The sequence below is a fragment of the Rhipicephalus microplus genome, chromosome X (assembly GCF_043290135.1).
Source record: "Rhipicephalus microplus isolate Deutch F79 chromosome X, USDA_Rmic, whole genome shotgun sequence".
Lineage (NCBI taxonomy): Eukaryota > Metazoa > Arthropoda > Arachnida > Ixodida > Ixodidae > Rhipicephalus > Rhipicephalus microplus.
This window is the reverse complement of record NC_134710.1, coordinates 32,468,455-32,490,575: the sequence shown is the minus strand read 5'-3', so window position 1 is coordinate 32,490,575 and position 22,121 is coordinate 32,468,455. Positions and strand designations below refer to the sequence as shown.

General features: G+C 46.3%; 1 protein-coding gene across 1 annotated transcript in view; it reads right to left on the bottom strand.

Annotated features, from left to right (window-relative positions):
* Positions 1-450: 450 nt before the first annotated feature.
* LOC142774988 (serine/threonine-protein kinase haspin-like) overlaps positions 451-22,121 on the bottom strand; it is a 28,803-nt gene continuing 7,132 nt past the window's right edge. The window contains exons 5-11 of the mRNA XM_075876166.1: positions 21,644-21,793; positions 21,462-21,524; positions 18,574-18,671; positions 16,449-16,519; positions 10,382-10,613; positions 2,302-2,398; positions 451-1,017 (exon numbers count right to left, since the gene is read on the bottom strand). Of these exons, the coding sequence (XP_075732281.1) occupies positions 675-1,017; positions 2,302-2,398; positions 10,382-10,613; positions 16,449-16,519; positions 18,574-18,671; positions 21,462-21,524; positions 21,644-21,793 (1,054 nt within the window). The 3' untranslated portion in view covers positions 451-674. The remainder of the gene's footprint in view (positions 1,018-2,301; positions 2,399-10,381; positions 10,614-16,448; positions 16,520-18,573; positions 18,672-21,461; positions 21,525-21,643; positions 21,794-22,121) is intronic.

Sequence of the window (22,121 nt, the reverse complement as noted above, 5' to 3'; positions counted from 1 at the left end):
TAGCGTTTGAACTCTCCCTATAGATGTGGTCTCTGAGATGGCAAACCAAGTCACATGCACTGAACATGTACATTTAACGAATATCGGAATAATGTATGTAAATATAGCTTAAAAGAGTGGGTTTTGGGAGGTGGAGGTTCAACAGTACTTTTCGAACCACTACCCCAAGTGATGATATTGCTTTTGACGACGGCAAAACTTTGCGAACAATGTGCGTCGCAGAATATTCCTTGAACGGTCTACCCTTATTCATATCGGTGAAGCACTTACGACAAGCGTTTCACAGCACGCAGCAGCGTTAGAACGCAATAACAGCAGCGCGAGACGGCTTGATTGGAGCTATACGAACGGCAAGACGTGCAGTACCCGGTTGCCGTGTCGCATTGCTGCATTCACTGACGTCGTCGCGGCAGTCATTCTGTATGGGCACAAGGCCTCGCCAGACAGTACAGCCAGTGCCCTTGGCAGCATTTTATTTTCACTTGCTCAGGAGATGAAAGGAATCACTCTGGAACAAGCTGCGGAACACTGTGGAAGCTGCCACTGGTGGAATGCGTACAGCATCTCGCTTCGGGACTCTTCCATACAACAGGAACCGAGTGTAAGCGGGGATGAGCCATTGCGGCAGAATAGATGCTGTGTTTTCGGAACCACTTGCGGGCGCTGTAGAGCTGCTAGGCGAGGTTGTTGGAATCACTGGACTTCTTTCGCTGAGGTGGGCTGGTGGCCGCGTGCTCGTCGACTCCGCCCAATTTTTCGCCCTGTTTTGGTTCGTCCAGCTTCGGCTTCTTACGGCGAGGGCACAATGGCGGCGCCGGGCGGCGGCTGGTGGGGTGACTGGCGGTGGCGTCGGCGGCCTCCTCAGCCGCATCCTCGGCCGACGCGGCGACGGAGAGTACGTGTTTCCACATCTCGAGCGTCGCCGAGGTCCCGACGTCGTTGTGTCGCGTCAGCCGTTTGGCCAGATGTTTAAGCCACATGGCGTTCGTATGAGGCATGAACCGGTTGGGAATGCTACTGCAAAGCCACCACACCCGATAGGAATAATTTTAATAGAGAGAACGACATGCATCCGCGAAAGGCTTTAAAAACGCCCGAAAGTGGTTTGACGCATCCACGAAGCGTTCGTGTGCGAGACATTCCTAACAGAAGACTTCTTCGCAAAACGACGCACGACGTAATGAGGGATTGCGATAGAAGGTAAAATCATAAAAATACGGAGCGCACAAAATAAAGGGCGGAAAAGAACGAGAAAATATGATAAAACAAATGGCTAAAGAAGCCACGATAAGCCTGTAATCAATCAACGCTTATTTAAAAAAGATTTTAATCTCTTTTTAGGAGGCACAAACAATTAAGTCACAACTATTTTTTCTTATACCTCAGACTCAAAAAACCTTTTCTTTCTATCGCCACGTAAAGATATCCCTCCCCTGGAATAAGCTACGATGTTATTTGACGTGAAAGCCTTCCTAGATGTTGAAGTGGTTGGTATTCGGCAGGTTGTGCGAAGTCATCAAGAGGGCGACGCAGAGGCATACAGCCAACTGCCTAGCAGTATAGTATTCCTGGTCTAGTCTAGTCCTTATGGCATTTGATTAACGAAAAAAATTAAAATTGCAAGGCTTTCTGCGCCGAAACCACGCCTTGATTAACAAAATGATTATCAGTAACAACGCATAGGCAAACTCCGGAGTTACTTTGACCACGTGGGTCATTTAACACGCGCCTGAATTCCAGAACATGAACATTTTTGCGTTTCGCCATCATTGAAATGCGACTGCTGAGGCTACAATCAAACCAAAGACGTCCGTAACGCGATGCCGTAACCGCCAAGGTATGCCCCATTAGACGAAACTTGAGAGCCTACTGCACTAAAAGTGATGTCGCTGGGCTAGTTTATCCGTATTTACAGGTTTGACAAACGCACACCTCAGACGGGGCAGTGACGGGCACGTGACTAGTGGCACGCGTTAGCTCGTCAAACGTGCAACATGGTCAAACACGTGATCATTAGTACTACTCACCGAAACAGAAGGTGCGCGGCAGTAATTATCACCTAATGTGGCTACCTAGTTAGGCTTCCCGACAAAAAAATATTGTGAACCAGGTCTTGAAAATGTACAGCTTCAGCCTTTTTTGGGAAAATAACACGTGCTTATCTTGAGGAGACTGAAGAAAGGCGAGGCATTACTTATGTGTCGTTCTTTCTTCCGGTTAGTTACAGGAAGAGGTGCCCATTGATTTCACAGAAAGTATGACTTGGCTGACAAACATACGTCTTATGAATGGATGGCTCACCCCAGCGTGTCAGCAATCTTGTCGAACACTCTAAGCTCTTTTCTGTCCACCATGGACCGGCGGTGGCGGCTCAAGTCAGTGTACTCGGCTGTTCCATCTGCACAGAAGAGATGAAAAAACTATGACGTTTAAGTGAGCACGCATGTGCATTACAGCCCGGCCGCGTCGATTGGCAGTAGCTACAACGTTGTTCAACAGGTGGCGCAGCAATGTGCTCCGCCTAGGGTACAGTGTACTTCTAGTACACTCTGCCTAGGGTTCCTCAATGCGTGCGCCCCCCTCCCTCTGCTGCATTGGAGGGTGGAGACAGCTGCGTCGTCTGCTACAGAGTCCGCCATTACGATGCCCTCTCCGCAAGCCACCTATATTCATGACGGCCAGTCACGAGTGTTGCGCGGCTGCATACAGAGTTTGTTGCGTCAAAACGTGTGGGACTTAAACAACATGAGAGAAATATAAAGTTCTTTTTTCCCATTGGGAGTGTGAAGGTCTTAGATATCTAGTCTCTAGTCGTTATTTTTAAAGTGACATTAGCAGCTGAAGCTGCTCGAAGCAGAAAAATATGGTTGATGCAAGCCATGTCAACACCTTGAATTAGCGTCTTTTTAGGCTAGTCGCTAACTATTTATATAGGTTAAAGGTGTAAACACCCGCACCTAAGTCACATGACCCTTCAATGTGTCTGTGTATTATGTGCATTCCAGAAAAGTGTAAAAACAGTTTGCCATTTGCCAACTGGCTGGACAAAAAAAAAATACGTGCTGTTGAGAGAAAGGAGAAAAAAATCACAGCATATTCACGGAGTGAATGATTATGTGTGGGGTGAAGCGTTTATCCGTGCTTCCGTCCGTGCTTCTTTCCATGCGTCCGTTCGTGCGCCCAGCTTATCTACGGACCACAGCATAGCACAAATGGACGAACGCTTCGTTCCACTCATCATCATTCATGAAGTGAGGGGCAAAGCGTACGTCCGTCCGTATGTTCTCGCTTCCGTCCGTCCGTGCATCTGTCTGTCCGTCCATCTGTCTGTCACACCAGCGCCACATGCTGAGTAAATCATACAACTAGGTGGTTGCGGACCGGTCGTAGAAATTCATGGACAAACCCACGGCTTTAGAAGCTTCGCCCCCAGAACTGTGATTGCGTGCCATATTTTCATATATTGTTCTTGAATTATTCAATAGCTACCTCATTTACAGACCACGCCCTGCAACGGACAGTATATTGTACGTTGTTTTCATCTCTCATACCTTATTGCAAACAGCAGATTGGCAAGAAATTGTTGAAAACATATCATACTATTCGGTGATACACATGTTGACTTTATGGCATTAAATCATGGCTCGCACTCAGACATTGACTGTCAAACGAGGTATAGCGTGTTTTTTATAGGATATGGAAAATTAGCAATTTTTAACGCGTTAATTGACATCGTTAAAATGAAGCGACCACGTGACTTTACAACAATGAGCAAGCAAATTGATTTAATATACGGCAATTTCTGATGCCACAGCTTTATTTGAACGATAACTTTATTATGCTTTTAAAACAAGCGTTATAACTCACTGCAAGTTAACTGAGTGCATGTCTTGGTTCCATTTCCACTGTTTCTCACTGTTTCGAGCCGGCGCAGGTAAATTCGCAGCTTTACTCATGCATAACTTGATACCAACATTTTTTCCAGAGCCCCCTTCTATTGCTGGCATGCCTGTACACTGCACTTCGCCCTTTTGATTGAATATTCAGTTACAGCTTTGGCACATCAGGGTGAACAGGTTGTCTGCTCAGGAAGTGATTCCTTTCAAGTCCTCTTTGCAAGATATCAGCGAGCTCATAACCTGACCCCTCGGATAACACAATTCTCGCCATCCTGAATCTACTGCTTCAGTGCAGTTAAATATGCGTGTTTATGACTCGCTGAGCCCTTCATTGCAACCCTGCAGTGCCCACAATTCTTTTTCCTCAAGATTCCTTACAGCAGGAATCCACCTATATGGTGCTAAATGCTGCAATCTATTGAAGTCAACGCTTCAATGAAAATATTTCCCACATCATCAATTTCCTCTTCAGTATCTCCACAAGACTCTATTTTTCATTGGGGAATCATGTCAATCAGGTATTGTGAGTCACCATTTTCATAACTAGAGTTAACCGGCATGTGCGAAAACTGCCTGATGCATACAGCTTTAAAGCGCATTTCGTGTCATTGGCGTTAGGATTGCGTGCACAGACGGACGCACAGACGGACCGACGCATAGACGAACGCAGGGGTGGACGAATGAATGGACGCACAGACGCACGGACAGATGGGTGGATGCACGAACTAACGCAGGGACGGATTAACGGACGGACGTATGGACGGATGGGCACACGTAAGCACAGACGGACTGATGAATGCTTCGCCCCACTCATCATCATTCACTCCGTGGATATGCTGTGACACCATTTTAATTGACATGCAATGCAATGCAACTTGCTACTACGACTACGACGACTACGACGATACCCGACATACGACCCATGGCGTAAAGAAATAGTTGAAGGCGCCGGCAGCAACAACCGCACAACGTAGGCGCACATCTTTGCGCAATCGCAGCTTGTGTACAAGAAGCGATTGACAACAACGCATTTTGTGCGATCCAAACTGAACAAGTTAAATACGCATGTACAGGGCATGCAAATGAACGCATATTTTACCGGGTGCACTGGTGATTGCAATTAGGCCCAATCGGAATCAAGTTTCTCAACAGTGATAAGCGTAGTTCTGCAGATGGTGTACGAGAGTCAATCACATCAAGCTTTATTGCAATTGAAAGTGCCCGCGTGACAGCGCTTTAAGTTATAACTCTCGAAATGCTGAAATGGCCTAAGTTACGCTGCACGAACACGAGTGGTCCTTGGGTTGCCACTTCCACGCTTGATCTATACAAGCCACAAGAGACGCCTTTTCGGATCTTTCGGGAATCTGAACATCCTGTAGCCATTTCGCGAGTGGTTTGTGCACTGGGGCACGCGACACCCAGGCATTTTGCCCGAGAAAACGCCGTGCACGTGTCTCACTCAACCAGCCGCGACGAGACGTGGGGAGCAGAATGACGGCCACCGTCATTCTGCTCGGCAGCAGAATGACGGTGGCACTCACTCCTTCAAAGAGTGGCTCTACCCTCCAAAGGGGCGCGCGCATCGAGGGACCCTAGCTCCGCCATAGAGTTACTCTACTCCGCCGAGACAAGCGGGGCCTCCGCTCTTCTGCAGGGTCCGCTGACCCGCTGAGACGCTCTGCCTCGTTCTTTGGCGTAAGCTGAATGTGGGGAAGTGTTGCCGTTTCAATCATGGGCTATTATCCTTCCACTGGCCACATTGTAGTGGCCAGTCGTCAATATATAAACTGATCCCGTTGATAACTATTGCTAACCTTGTCTCGGCAACCAAACCATGATTGGCTGCAGAGACGTGAAAGGTGAGCAATAGTTATTAAAGCTCTCAGTTCACTGAATGATTGGGAGGCCCGTGGCGACCTAAAATTACGAATGACGAAAAGGTGATTTTTCGGCGATTTTGGGGTTAGGTCTTGGCTTAGTGATGCATTTTATATTTAGTGTCTTCGAAATAAATGGGCAACGAAATCTTTTCATTTTTTCAAATTTACAGCCTCCAGTAGAAGACGCACTTTTCGCGCAATTCAGTACTGCTGTACTGTTTCTCAATTGGCCTATATCCTTGAGACAATGGCATACTAGTGCGTCCGCCAGCAACCACCCAGCAAAATTTACGTCAACGGAGGGCTTCATGTGCCGCGAAGAGTAGTATCGGTTTTTTAGGTGCTTTCAGAGCTTTAGGCTTTTTCAAAGCTTCGGTTCTCAAGTGGCAAGGTAATGGTTAGGCCGCGTGTTCTGATTGCACCAATAACTGTCCTCGATAGCTTGTCGACTTCTCCAGTACGCTATAGTACTTCTTGATTTTGTATGTAGCGGTCAAATTCGTTAACATACTTTACGGGCCAACTAAGGAGTCGATTTTTTTGTGAAGCCTTCAGAAACTGCACTGAGGCGAATGTGTAGCGTAAGCGTGATCAAAAAGAAAGCTGGCTGTGGGCATTGGCCCACACAGTCTTTTTGAATTTATTTCTATTGTTTTGTAATTAGGTTGTTCGATTATAGGAGACATTATTGCACTACAATGATATTCTTAAAAATATGCAGGAACGCCCCGTACGCCGTCTCTCTCTTGATGTTTCGCCCTGCAGTGTATTACTAGTCGGCACTAGTCGTCAGGGACTACTGGTGCATGCATGCCCTTTCTCAGTTATCCCATGGTGAAGTTGGTGATGGGACTATAAACCTCCGAAGGTGAAGTGCGTGATGGGTGATTCGACTGGCATTAAATAACGCCAACATAATTTAGGGTTATTACGAATGGTATTGTACTTCAAAGGCTATACACAAATAGCAATCTAGGGCCACCCCACATAGGTTGAGTGGCAATTTTTTCGGTAACATTTAAAGAACAATGGCGACTTTTCGCTCGTGATTTGGCAAATTTCACTTAAAAATCAGTGGTAACCATGTGCGCCGGTGACGCGCTTGCCCCGGCCGCAAGGGCGCGATGGCTGCGACTGCTGGCGACGCGCTCGCCCCGACTGCCGCTGTTGCGATCGTCAACGGCTGCTTCTGGAGTTCCACCTTCTAAAATTTCGAAGTGATCCGAAGTAGGCTTTGCTAGACCTCGGGAGCTTCCAAGCTGGCTGGCGGCCGGCGTGAGAGATGCGCAGGCGACGCTCATGCTCCGGCCGCCAAGCAGCTTCGCTACGATGTCGGTATCAAGCTTGTGGCGTCGCGAGCACGCACTGCCGCACAAGCCGCCCAGGCGAAGTCTACGAGCCACCGGCGAAGCAAAAAATGTGTTTTCGGGAAAATAAAGGTTTAAATTGTCTCTTCTGCGCCGTGCGACCGCAGCTGTCAAACATCTAACGTGAAGGTTGGCGCCAAACAAGGTAGTTGCAGAAGTGACCTAAAAAGGGAAAGTGAAGAAATAAGCGCGGCATCGTTTGTCTCTCTTTATGGAGGACACTTCCACAACCCTGCGCGGGGAATGGGAATAAAAGGGACAGAACTACCTTTCATAATAAAAAAGAAACTGAGTTTTCTAGTCATACCAGCATATGTTCCAGTATTCTTTTTTCCCAAGAACTATAACCAACTGGAATTCCCTCCCTTCAGCTGTGGTGGAATGCCCGTCGCTATCGTCCCATTTAGAGGCCCTTATGTCCATAAGATATAGCTCTGGCATAGTTTTACATAAACCCTGACGCTCTTTTTCTTCAATATGTTTACGTATTCATGTTTCCACTAGTTATATAAATACATTGCTGCTTTGTTTGTATAGGTTCGTTGTATTCTTCTTCTTCTGTTGTTATTATCGCCGCAATGCCTCATATATGTTTCTTGTAACCATTTTTTGTATTCATTTGTACCCACTCATGCCCAAGGTCTGAAGATCAAACTGGCAGTATTGTAATAAATAAATAAATAAATAAATAAATAAATAAATAAATAAATAAATAAATAAATAAATAAATATTAAATTTTAAAGGTAAGAGAAGGGTAGAAGGTAAAAAAGTCACAGCTTTGCCACAAAGGCAAAGCACTGAATGCAATAGCAACAAACTGGAAGGTCACGCGCAGAATGGCCAGAAGATCGAAACGTGCCCTGCGTTTCTCACGCACAAATGACGCACGAAACGTACTCACAAATACGCAGGAACGCGAATAATTGTCTCAGTTGTTGCTTCGCTGTGTCTGGAAAGCGCGCCTTTTTCGCAAACGGAGGCTGTGCAACGATTGCAGTGACCTTATGCGCCCGTAACTACAACACAATCGTTCCAGTGCAAGCACAACGCCAGCCAAGACGTATGATCTTCTCCACCGGAGGATAAAGGCTCTGAGAGATCGTCCTCTCCCCTCCTATCCGGGGGCCAAAGTACGCGTGATAGATGAGAGCCACCGTGCGCTTATTGCGCCATCTTTCTGATTATGCTGAAAACGCGATAGTTACCCCCCGAGGTGCCCGCAAACAGAGGTAAGTCGACGCAGATATAAATAGCTTGCCGTTTGACCGTGCAAGGAGGTAGCCCTCGGTAGCTCAGTGGTTAATGCCTCGCATGCACTACGCGGAGGTCCCACGTTCGATTCCGTGCGCCCGGGGCTTTTTCTGGATTTTTTTCTTTCTTGCGTTTCCACACACACACGCACACACACACACACACACACACACATGTATATATATATATATATATATATATATATACGATGCATGACGTCAACGCCATTGGCGAAATCCAGCCGAGAGTGTCCATATAACTGCTATTGCAAGAAAAAAAACATTCGATATGCCTCACGTAAGCGCGCAAGAACACCGGAGCGCCACACGCAGTCTACCGAGAAGGCTGGGGGTACAGTGATGTGAACGGAGAAAGAGAGAAAGAGAAAAAATTGGCCCCGTATCGGAATGTTAATCTGCCAATGTCGTCGAAAGATGATAGTCTTGCGTGTGAAGAGGGTGAACAAAACATTTATTTGATGTTCTGCGCAAAAAAGGGTGAACGGTATTCTAGAAGCGTTGCGTTAGAGTGCCTCGAGCGTACAGCGGAGGCGAACGAGCGCATCAGGTCACGTCACACGGGAGACATGCGCGCTATCTGGCAGTTTTCTCGAAAAACGAAGCGCGTGGCTCTGAGACGGGCGTGGCTCTGACGCGTGGCTCTGAGACGGATCCCATACTAATCTGAAAAAAGGTTCCCTGACGGATGTTAATAAAATCTCTCTTGAATACATCCAGAAACCCCGTACTGTTGGGGAGTACATTTTTTACCGCCTCCGGACGGTGTCTATAAAACACCATCGGGGCTTGCACGAGAGGACAAGTCATTTACTCCCATCTCGTCTTAATTTGTTTACAATGTATAATATCTGTCAAAGGTGCTTTGTCATCCTTGGCTTGTCATCCTTGGCGTGTTAGTTTGAAGGAGGTTAGTGTTGACGTCATGTCCAGTGGCGTCATGTGACTGGAGATGACGTCAACACTAACCTAATTCATACGAACACGCCAAGGATGACAAGGCACCTTTGAAAAAGATTATATACTCCTATTGAAACGCCCACTAGCCTGCCTGAGGCCCTTTCTCCGGTTCATTCTGCTTATGCCAGTAAGTTCACGAGAGAGGTACACTTTATGTCCTACTATGAGAGCTAGCTGGCGTACACGTTCGTGGCCTGGTTAAATAAAAACGAATTAGGTTTTGCCACAGCTTCGTGGTTAGCAGTACACACGTGTAGCCCTGAAAGTATCGGTCTATCAAGCAAATACTTAGGTTTTTACACGTGAACTATAAATATTATTTGCAAAAATTATTTGAAATTTACGTCCCCACATCACAATATAAGTTATTTATTTATTTATTTATTTATATATTTATCTTTAATATTTTCAATTCCAACACGATACTATCGGTCTATCAAGCAAATACTTATGTTTTTACACTCGTACTATAAATATTATTTGCAAAAATTATTTGAAATTTTCGTCGTAACACCGCAATATGATTTATTTATTTATTTTTAATATTTTCAATTCTGACATAATAGATAAAAAAACTGTTTGGACCCATAGCCAAAGGCTAGAATAGGGTCCAATGATGCGATACAAAATGACACAGTATCCAAACAATAGCGCAAGGCAACAATAGCACATGTAGCGAAACAATAGAACAAGGCATCGAACTAGGATACAAGATGCTAAACATTGAGGATATAGTAAAGAAGGTTAGGCATTTTACAGATATGTATATTCAGATACTCTAACTTGGGTAAGATAACAGAAACATGTAAGCGGGAACTTCTACGAACGTCATCGCTTCGGTTCAGACGCAATTTTTTGCTTTCTTTTACATTTATAACTATGGTAAGTTGCCCCTTATAATCAGAAAACAATGTGCCACAGAAAGCATTAATTTGATAATAGACAGGGAAACGACTGGGCGCCGTAGGTTCAGCGAAAGCGTTTCCCCGCCAGCAGGCCTTACCGATGGTCATCCTGGCCACGTGGAGTCCCTGAAGACGGATCTTGAACCCCGCGCTGGGTATCCGTTCGAGGTTACCCCGGAGAGTGTATTCGACGCGGGACGAACGGGTTGGACGGATGAGCACAGTGTCGATGATGGGCAGCCGGTGTTCAAACTGGACCGCGGCCTCGGCTACGGCCAGTGCCAAGCATGCTTGCTCAAGCACGCTCTCTAGTTGTGCCAGCTCGGTGAACTGCGCGTGAGGCATGTGTCACATCGATGTAACCGCCACGATCTCCAAACACGGTAACTGTAAACTAGACGTCATTTTGTCTTGATTAAAACAGCGATAACAATGTCGTGGAGTCGAGTGGTTGGGAAGCATCCCAGTTATGTGAAAAAGAGCACCAAGCTGTTAAGTATAAGTTGTGACAATGTGCGCCTCTGTAAGTATTCTACAATATTCAAGTTGGATGCAAACATTTGGCAGTCACTGTGGCTACGGGGTCCGTTAACTCAGTAGTTATCGTTGGAGTGAGGGGGCCCGCCAGCGTAGTACTATCGTTAAGGGGGCCCGTGGCCGCAGTAAAACGTAATAGTGATGGGGCCCGTAATAATAGCGATACAGCTATAGCGACGGCCTCGATATCGTAAAGCAACGACTACGGTGAGGTGGCCTGTCACCGTAGTGTAATGGCAAAAATGAGGGGGCCCGTTGCCGTAAACTTGTAGTCGTTTTAGACGCTGCCATCTAGCTGCTCTGGTGGCGTAGTGGCTTGACACGCATTTGGGGAAGCTGTAATGACGCAGGACGTCAGTTCGAATTCTCGTATTTGAATTTCAGGGACGAAGCTCCTTAGGGTGTTCATCTGTCCATCCTACGATGGTGTATGTAGCCACCGGTGGCACATACCCGAAAGAGTGGTCCTTGAAATGTCCGCTGGATGGCGGCACCACTTGTATATGATGAATAAATGATGAAAAGATTCGAGTTCGCAGTACTTGGAGTGTTCACAAGGAGACGGACCGACTTACAGACACATGGACGGACGGACAGACAGACAGAGGGAAAGCCGCATGAAAAGACGGACGAACAGATGGAAGAACGTACGTACTGCTGGACGCTTGGAGGGACGCTTGGACAGACGGATGCACCAACTGTCACACGGATGGACGGACACACGGACGGACGCATGGATGAACGGAAAAAAGAACGAATGGGCGGATAAATGCACGGTCGGACTGACGAACGCTTCACCCGACCAATCATCATTCACTCCGTGAATATACTGTGTTTTTTCTGCGTTTTTTCAAGGCAACCCTGCAAGAAAATCATGTCACCGTCGGCAGCGGTAGTTAGATAGCCCTAACATCTAAGTTTCGTGGCACAGGGTCATTCGTATCCAACCTTGGTGAAAATCTCGCTCTCTTTTATTGTCTTCTCGCAGTATTGTTTAAAGTAATGTTACTTGTTTTTAAATGATAATCGTGTTCATTCATCGGGGATATAAGTATCAACTTTTTTTTCCCATCCAACCAGGAATGAAGACCTTTCACAATGATTTCCGATTGATACTGCGCTCAGCGAGCAGATTGTGGTCTATGCGTGCGAATTAAGTTTATTATAGCATTGAACGAACACCCTCAACGGAGTTTCCATTCCTTTTCATTGATACCGTAACTCCAACTGACAATTTGTTACACATAATATGATCTTCCCAAATGAATAGGTTCCGCGTAATTTTCGTGTCGCTGTATAAAGGCGACGTATGGGCTGATGCCAAACGTTGTGCAGGTCAACATAGAATGTGTTCCAACCCTGAGGACTGTGTAGTTGAGCAGTATGTTTCTGTGAGTCCCAAAACCACAATACATATGACTACTATACATATAGCTCCGACTTTGGGCCTACTTCGCCTGAAATCACACACACAGACTTATTCATGTGATCGAATCGGCTCCTTCAAACAAGGGGATATTCGCGTCGCTTTCGTCCCATGAGCGTGTGCTGTTGCTATATGCAAACGTACATGGACATTCGAGCTCGCAACGGTGCAGTAGATACTCGCACGGTGGTGTAGCTGTCTTCCCATCCTGAGACGACGCTTGTCCCGTGGGAGCGAAAAGTGTTCCGTATCGTTCTCAGCAATCAAAATGCAAGCGTGCCGAAGTTGTTGGCACGTAGTGGTCGTCTGGATGCTTTTAATTTGATTGATATGTGGGGTTTAACGTCCCAAAAACCACCGTATGATTATGAGAGACGCCGTAGTTTGAGGGCTCGGGAAGTTTAGACCACCTGGGGCTCTGTAACGTGCACCCAAATCTGAGCACACGGGCCTACAACATAGCTGGCTCCATCGGAAACGCAGCCGCCGCAGACGGGATTCGATGCCGCGACCTGCGGATCAGCAGCCGAGTACCTTAGCCACTAGACCACCGTGGCGGGGTGGTCGTCTGGATGCTTTAACTTGTAAGTAATTGCTGATGGGGCGGCGGGCTTGGGTAAATCACAAGATGTGACCAAATCGATGAAACGAATACGCAAGAATGAACGTGCATGTAGCAGCGTCGATGTATCCTACGATATGAGAAGGCAGCCATAGGGAGCTTGAACGCAGTCACTTCATGCATCAGTAAAGAAAAAAAAGCTTCTCCAATCGAGGCCCGTCACTATTAGCACCGTTGTTAAAATGGCCCACCCCATAAATACATCCTTACGTCGCTGCCTCGATGTGGTAGTGTCTGTGCACGCGCTAATGCTGGCGGCGAAAACACACTACACTTGCAGTACTTCAGTGGATATCGCGGGAAGGGGGGGGGGGGAGTACTCAGACTAGGGCTCTGCGGCAGCTGCCACTCAGCGAGCCGGATCCGTCAGCGAGAACCTCGACTCACCAGCGGCTCCTCCCGTCGCTCCACTATAGGATGCTGCCTTTGGAATAGGCAAGAAAAAAGTTCAGTTGGTCAGCGCGACTCGAACTGAAGTCGCACACCAACAAAGCATGTTGCACACCAACAACTTACCCACTGTGCCTCGAAAAATCAACGCGTACAGCGCTAACAACCAGAACAAAGAGCGACACTATTTTCTTGCAAAAAAGCAAAATTATGACTTTTTGAAAGCAGTAACGTCAATATTGACGCTTCGCTATAAATAATTGAAAATTAAAAAAAATAACAAAATGGGATTTGAAAAGATCACCTGGAAAAAAACCGCATTTCACACTGCGCGTCAATTCACTGCACCACCAAAACCGCTAAGCGATGGCGTCTATAACGGCTACAAATTCACAACAACGTCCGCCTCCCCTTTCTCCCCATAATTTTTACCATTACACTTCGGTGACGGGCCCCCTCATCGTAGTCATTGCTTTACAATGGCGGGGTCCGTCGATATAGCTGCATAGCTATTATGACGGGTCCCGTCAACATTATTGTTTTACTATAGAGTGACGGGCCCCATCAACGTAATCACGATCACACTACGCTGACGGGCCCCCTCACTTTAACGACAGCACTGCGCTGACGGGCCCCGTCACTCTAACAATAGAATTGCGTTGACAGGCTCGGTCAGCATTGTCACTGCTCATTTGGCAGAGATCTGTCTGGCTGTATAACTGAAGCCACCGGAATCACGAGAGAAAGGAAACGCGGTGCTGTGCTCTTGTAGAGCACTGTGAAAAATATGGGCATGAAATCAATCTTGAACACGCTTCTGTGATGCGCACCGAAATGAACCCGCCAAGGATGCTCTAACTCGAGCCCACGCACATCCAAAACACTCCTGTAAACATCGACCACTCGCTGGGAGCATTTTCCCCTACACAAGTGCGCGGCCTTCGAGACGCGATGAAAAGATTAAACAATAGTTGAGGGGATAAGAAGCTACGGCTCTTCTACAACCAAACCAGTCAGCCCCTAAAGAAACCCGGGCGCGTCGCCCAGCCGTGGTGGTCTAGTGGCTAAGGTACTCGGCTGCTGACCCGCAGGTCGCTGGTTCGATTCTCGGCTGCGGCGGCTGCATTTCTGATAGAGGCAGAAATGTTGTAGGCCGATGTGCTCGAATTTGGGTGCACGGTAAAGAACCCCAGGTGGTTGAAATTTCCGGGGCCCTCCACTACGGCGTCTCTCATAATCATATGGTGGTTTCGGGACGTTAAACCCCACATATCAATCAATCAATCAACCCGAACGCGTCTCGAGCAGTGGCGTAGCTAAGAGTCGGAACTGAGGGCATGTGACCCCCTTCCGCCCGATTTTTATTTTTGTGCCATAGCATACAGAACACAAAATGGCGCTCAACCACATATGCCTTCCTAGCCAAAGCCACCTAGAACAGGTTAAGGCCTGCGCACTCCCTCCGTGACGTCACGCACCTTGCCCGAGTGGGCCAGGCCTCGCGAAAAAGTTTGTCTGCTAGCCGTCCAGGCTGTACTCACTTCCATGCACTAGATGTGTGGGGTTGCCTTCCACAAGTCGCAGAGTGCTAATCACATATATGTAATTTTCTGCCAAGCGTGCAGATATAAATTTGAGGGCAAGTTATATCAAACTAAGACATGCTAAAAGAAGCTTTGATTATTGTGCCCGAAAGCCGTAGCGTTAGAAGTGTGCCAGAATATGGTATGGCGCATTTCGATTTCCTTGAATAAATAGAAACTACGATCCAATATATTTCATGGAGTCTACATCATTTATTTATTCTAACGTGAATATTCAAGACGTTGAAGGTAGCTTAACAGAGCGTTTTCAGTTTCCTCTTCAGTGTTGCGCCCTTCTTTGCCGCCGTTAACTTGTTGATTTTCATTTGGACGTAGTTTCTTAGGAAGGTGTTGGTGGCTGCCCACAAGATGTTGTGAAGCACTGTTTCTGGATGGTGTCCTTTGCAACAAATGTCCAAATCTTCATCGTCAATTAAAAGGTGCTTCACCATACTGAGAAGAAGCTGCCTTTGGTGCCGTGCTGCGTGAAACCAGGCGGTGTTCTCTTTCGAGGTCAGCTTTTCTAGCACAGTCGGCCAGGTAAGCGGGGCTGTTCGGAAACATCGTCGGCACTGCATCTTCGGTTAGTCGAGTAAGGCTCATCGGAATTTCTACAATCTTTCCGTTGCTATCCGTGTAAGTGGTGATAGTCCTCAAATACTCTGCTATGAAATGAAGTTCGCAGACCTGCGATATGCAAAAGCAAAAAGAATGTTTCAAAATATTTTAGCAACATTTTATATATGTTTTTCTGCCTGATTACATTTTAGAACGTTATAATTAGCAAGGATTGGGATCTAGAGTGACGCTGCTCCGTAATGCACTGCACTAGCACAGATCTGCGATGCAGAATCCGCTTTATGTGAAGGTTTATCGGTAAAAATTTTAAATTCTTACCTTCGGATCACGCAGAGTGTCGATGTCGACGTCCTCGCGACGAATAGCGCGTTTCCATTCTATCCTGCGGTCGTCTTTAGGGAAGGAGAACAAGCGGACCTTCGGTCCACCGTCATAATTTCCACGACAGCTCGGCACGCAGCAGCGGCCCATCCTGTGAACTTCCTGGTAATTTCACGCGAACAAACTTCACATCTTGGACTCCAAATAACACAGCCTGGACCAAAACTTGCACATATCTCCGAAGAACGTCCATCAGCACTATTTAAAAATTCTTGTGCAGCGTAGCACCTCGCTTTGCCAGGGTCAAACAAGTTCTAACAGGCTCGCCCTATCGAAGGGATTCACTGAGCCTGCATTTCCCAACCGGTCCTCACAATGCCCACCAGTTCGTCGGGCTAGGTGTGCTGACGTCAGACAAGGAGACGAAGGGAGTGAAGGGGCCTTGCAAATTCTAGGAGGCGCTGTCCTAGCTCCCACTTCGAATCAATAATAGTGCCACAGCCCCCCCCCCCCCCCCCCCCACTGAAAGTTTCTGCTTACGCCCTGGTCCCGAAACACCGGATCCATTAAAAAAAATAAAAACTGCGTGGAGCTATTTTTGTTTCTAGAACTATTTAGAAAATACGAAGGGAAGAGTGACTGCTTGAGCGCCGCTGCATACTAGCCGATATGATGTGCGTGTGGTCACCGCAGACACCGGCCCTCACCTTGTGTGTGCTAAGCGGACGCCAGCCAGACTGAATCTCGGTCACCAGGTAGTACCCGGGATTCTGCAGGTCTGAAAAAAAGAAGGACGTGCTGAGTGCGCGCGACTCAATAACACAAACGTTGGTGCTTGAAATTAGCCTTGACACCTCGTCAGAATATAATAGATGAGTACGAAGCGGAGCAATTTTTAACTGAATTTGCGTTTTTACTGGATAGAAAAATGTACATTGCACATGGAGAAGATTGAAAACCGAACACTAATTTTTAACATTATTCTTAGTTTGCATGTCGCAAAGTGCACTTGACAATAGCAATAAACGCTAAAAGGACAAACATCCCACGACGGCACTGAGTCGCTTAGTATTTTAAACGTGAAGCATTTCTTAGCGAACTGCAGACCCTATGAGCGATCATTCCATTCCTTTCCCTTCCATTTCATCTATCTATCTATCTATCTATCTATCTATCTATCTATCTATCTATCTATCTATCTATCTATCTATCTATCTATCTATCTATCTATCTACCTATCTATCACAATTCGTATCGGAGGATAAGGGGCTTGACAAATATGACTGCTCGGTCAACTGATAACACCAATAACGTGGAAATCCAGCAGCGTGCGTCTTCGAACCCTTTCCTCCGGAGATGCGTGACACATACCCAGATACCACGCGTCGCGGTATGCGCCACACTTTATTCACAGCTTATATCTATCCAGGAACGGCGAGAACTGACAATGGTTAATTAAAACGCAATAGCGCACAGTAAAAAATACCATAAGGGCACCGTTGACCCTGCGAATGGAATGAATGAAAATGGAGGACCTCAGCAGGAATCGAACCCAGCCATTATGTGTGGCAGTGAGGCCCTCTACCAAAAAGCCATGCCAGGTTGATCGATATGTGGGGTTTAACGTCCCAAAACCACCACATGATTATGAGAAAAGCGTAGCGGAGGGCTCCGGAAATTTCGACCACCTGGGGTTCTTTAACGTGCACCGAAATCTGAGCACACGGGCCTACAACATTTCCGCCTCGATCGGAAATGCAGCCACCGCAGCCGGGATTTGATCCCGCGACCTGCGGGTCAGCAGCCGAGTACCATGCCACTAGACCACCGTGGTGTGGTGAGCCATGCCAGGTCTTGGAACTGCCTTGGACGAAGGCCCTACGTAGGCGTGATGTCGGTGCTACGTCAGCTGAAGTTGTAGTGCTGGCGGCCTAATTCTAGAACAAAAAAAATTAAACTTTACATATGTACTTTTACGATACATGCGTCACGTCGGGTTAACGTCAAATGTAGTTCATTACGGGCCCCGCTTTTGCAGCAGTATAATAATAACATTATATTCGTAGTCCTATGATTCAGTAAGCTATATTGAATCGTTGCCCGACACCGGAGGATTACACTAATGAAATTTACGCACGATAGTGACGTATTCACACCGTAAAGTGTACTCAATTTCGATAATAGTGACGCCTGTGCTGCAACGTGAGCGCTCACGTTTCGCTACACCACAGGTTACTCTTTGAACGCCAGTGTAGCCGACGTTCCTTGCAAGCCCACGATGAACAGGCAACCGTAAAAACGCTTCGATCTACCTCGAAACATTTTGCTCAAACCAAACAATGCAGCATTGACACTTATTCGTCGAATGCTTTGCATGACACCAATTCACACAAGGTGTTGGATTTGCCTAAATGTCTTTTTTTTATTAGGCACATGCATATCTTTCCCTGAACGTCCAGTGGCGTAATGCTGCAATTTGTCATGCACCCGTGCTCAACTGCGTAGCGTCCCCAGCTTCATGTGGAAAACATTGACTGCCTTCCTCATAATATTTCTGCACTTTTCGAAACGCAACTCGGCGTCGCAGCGTATTTCTTTTGTTGTACACCAGCTCTCCCACGTGATTGTTTCTTGACATGCACCGCACTCGGGACAAAATTAACAGCACTTTCGTTTGCCTCTCTTGCCATCACAAGCTGCTACTTTGGTTCTGAAAATAACACGGCCCACGCTACCGTAGGCACGACACGCGTGTATGTGCTGCTTGTCGTGTACATTCGTTTTCACAGCCCATAAAAAAAAGAACAATGAAGAAGCGACAAGCGTTTTCACCTTCGGCCGATGCCGTGTCTTTTGAGGCTTGACCCTCACGGTAGCAAGAGAGTGCATCCCAGAGCCCCTTCGGGAACTTGTCATGGACAATGCTGGTTCTGCAAAAGACATGTTCTCGCTGGGTTCACGTGCCAAAGCATGAAAACATGCAACGTGAATATTTCAAATGTTGCGTTGGCACGCATGCCAGTGAATTCAAGGGCAGGCCAAGCTGTTCATCATGGAACGCGAGTCAAACAAAGGTGCACGCCCCTTGAGCAGCTCCAAAGTGACAAACTACACCGTTAGCTTGTTATAAATATTCACCGACGATGTCATTAGGAAACCTGAAAGTGATACACAAATGCCTTGTGACGAATGCCTGATACACAAGTGCCTGGTCCAACCTGTGCTACTTTATCGTGCTTGTTCAGTGAGCAATGCTCAGAGTTTATGGAAAGATTATAGAACGATGTGTTTAGAATGCGTATAACCCCGTTTACAAGCATCGCTGAACTCTTACACTAAGGAGAAGAAACGGCATTTTCTCATTAAAAGAGTGCCCTCCCAAATCCTGGTAAGCAAAAAAAAAAAAAAAACGCGCTAACACCAGTGGCTGCCAACACGAAATCGGAATTCCCGCTACAAACGCGGAGGCGTCACATTCTGATTGATTTGTGGGGTTTAACGTCCCAAAACCACTATTTGATTATGAGAGACGCCGTAGCGGAGGGCTCCGGAAATTTCGACCACCTGGGGTCCTTTAACGTGCACCCGAATCTGAGTACACGGGCCTACAACATTTCCGCCTCCATCGGAAATGCAGCCGCCACAGCCGGGATTTGATCCCGCGACCTGCGGGTCAGCAGCCGAGTACCTTAACCACTAGACCACCGTGGCGGGGCGAGGCGTCACATTCTGACGGCGGCTATTAAAGCCCAGCGTAGTTTATAATCATTAGAAAGTATATAGACAGAAAGTATATACACTATCCTCTGAAGAAGCCACAGACGAAACGTGCCAAGTTTCAAGAAGTTTTGTTAAGCCGATTTCCCCAAAAAACGAAAAACACACTCCGAAATCAGTGATGTCACAAAGTTTTTGGCACGAAATTTAAACATAAAACATTCTACCGTATTTTGTAATTAGGAAACATATGACAGTCAAATCAACAACAATTGAGTTATGAAAGCACAATTTACCAATCTAAAGCGTCTCATTTTTTTAATTCTGGTGTCCTCACAAAGTTTACGAACTGACCAGATGGTCAATCAGACTTTTCCCGGTCGCTGCAAAGTACACAGTCAGGTGAATCTGTAGCATGGTCCGTAGTATGGTAGCCCAGCATATAGAAGTGAGCGCGTCAACGAAGGCTATAGGGCAAAACGATGGGTTCCCATATCCCCGGGAAAACGAAAAATACACTCCAAAATCAGTGATGTCCCAAACAAAGTTTTCGGCACGAAATATAAACATAAAACATTCTACCTTATTCTGTAATTAGGAAACATATGACAGTCAAATCAACAACAATTGAGTTATGAAAGCACAATTTACCAATCTAAAGCGTCTCATTTTTTTCATTCTGGTGTCCTCACAAAGTTTACGAACTGACCAGATGGTCAATTAGACTTTTCCCGGTCGCTGCAAAGTACACAGTCGGGTGAATTTGTAGCATGGTCCGTAGTATGGTAGCCCAGCATATAGAAGTGAGCGCGTCAACGAAGGCTATAGGGCAAAACGATGGGTTCCCATATCCCCGAGAAAACGAAAAATACACTCCGAAATCAGTGATGTCCCAAACAAAGTTTTCGGCACGAAATATAAACATAAAACATTCTACCTTATTCTGTAATTAGGAAACATATGACAGTCAAATCAACAACAATTGAGTTATGAAAGCACAATTTACCAATCTAAAGCGTCTCATTTTTTTCATTATGGTGTCCTCACAAAATTTACGAACTGACCAGATGGTCAATTAGACTTTTCCCGGTCGCTGCAAAGTACACAGTCGGGTGAATCTGTAGCATGGTCTGTAGTATGGTAGCCCAGCATATAGAAGTGAGCGCGTCAACGAAGGCTATAGGGCAAAACGATGGGTTCCCATATCCCCGGGAAAACGAAAAATACACTCCGAAATCAGCGATGTCACAAAGTTTTCGGCACGACATATAAACATTAAACATTCTACCTTCTGTAATTAGGAAACATATGACAGTCAAATCAACAACAATTGAGTTATGAAAGCTAAATTTACCAATCTAAAGCGTCTCATTTTTTTCATTCTGGTGTCCTCACAAAGTTTACGAACTGACCAGATGGTCAACTAGACTTTTCCCGGTCGCTGCAAAGTACACAGTCGGGTGAGTCTGTAGCATGGTCCGTAGTATAGTAGGTAGCCCAGCACATAGAAGTGAGCACGTCAACGAAGGCTATAGGGCAAAACTATGGGTTCCCATATCCCCGGGAAGTCAATTCCTATCTATCTATATATTTTATCTCACAAAGGCCATGCCACGGCCGAAACGTCAATCGATAAACGAACTGCTTGCTTTCTCGTACGTGTACCAGCTTCTTTTTTATACGTACCCGACCCACTGAGCTTGCCCACTAAATAAATAAATAAATATATATATATATATATATATATATATATATATATATATATATATATATATATATATATATATATATATATATATATATATATATATATATATATATATATATATACCGGTTTTTACTAAGCCGTCACACTCGAATAATCAACCATACACAAATCTTCAACATGGTGACGAAAGATGCAAGTTGGGATCACTCCTGTGCAATACGCATACTTGAGTCACCCTGCTGCTTAGATTGTTCTCGGGTGCACACATTGAAGTAAAGGCTTGGTTTTGTCGTACCTGGCATCCACGAAGAATGCTGACGTCCGGTTGTTGCCATTGCTTCTGAGCTTGCTAAGTTCACTGTGGAGAAAAATAATGAAAAAAAACAAAATAACACTTTTTACTCGTTTAACACACACACACACACACACACACACACACAAGCACATGCGCTAAGCGTCGGATAACCTTGCGTGTACCTTGCCATCCTGATTCGTTTGGCGTGGGTCGAAGCGTCTTGAGGGCGCAGCAGAGTCACATGCACCAGCCGCTCTTCGGCGGTGCTCGAGCCAAGGCAAAACATGTGGCCGGCACTACCATCGTTCCAGGGCAAAACTTTTGCCTCGTAACTGAAAGTCAAGAAGGAAAGCAAGCTTGCACACATATTCTCCCGGAACCACCGCGGCAGCAAACGATGTCACGATGCTACTCCCAGATCATGCGTACGGGAGTTCCGCACCACGCACACACAGTACGTTTTACTGCATCGACATCACACACAAGGCAAATGGCCATCAACTCTTGGTTCGAATATGGCGCAGCGTGGTTGCGCCATGTTCAAGGGTGTATGTGGTCACATATCTACCCGTATGCACCTGTCTGGCCTCTATTAACTTGTTGAATTCAGGAATAGAACAGAAAATATAGACACGTGCGCGATATATAGAGACCAGGAAA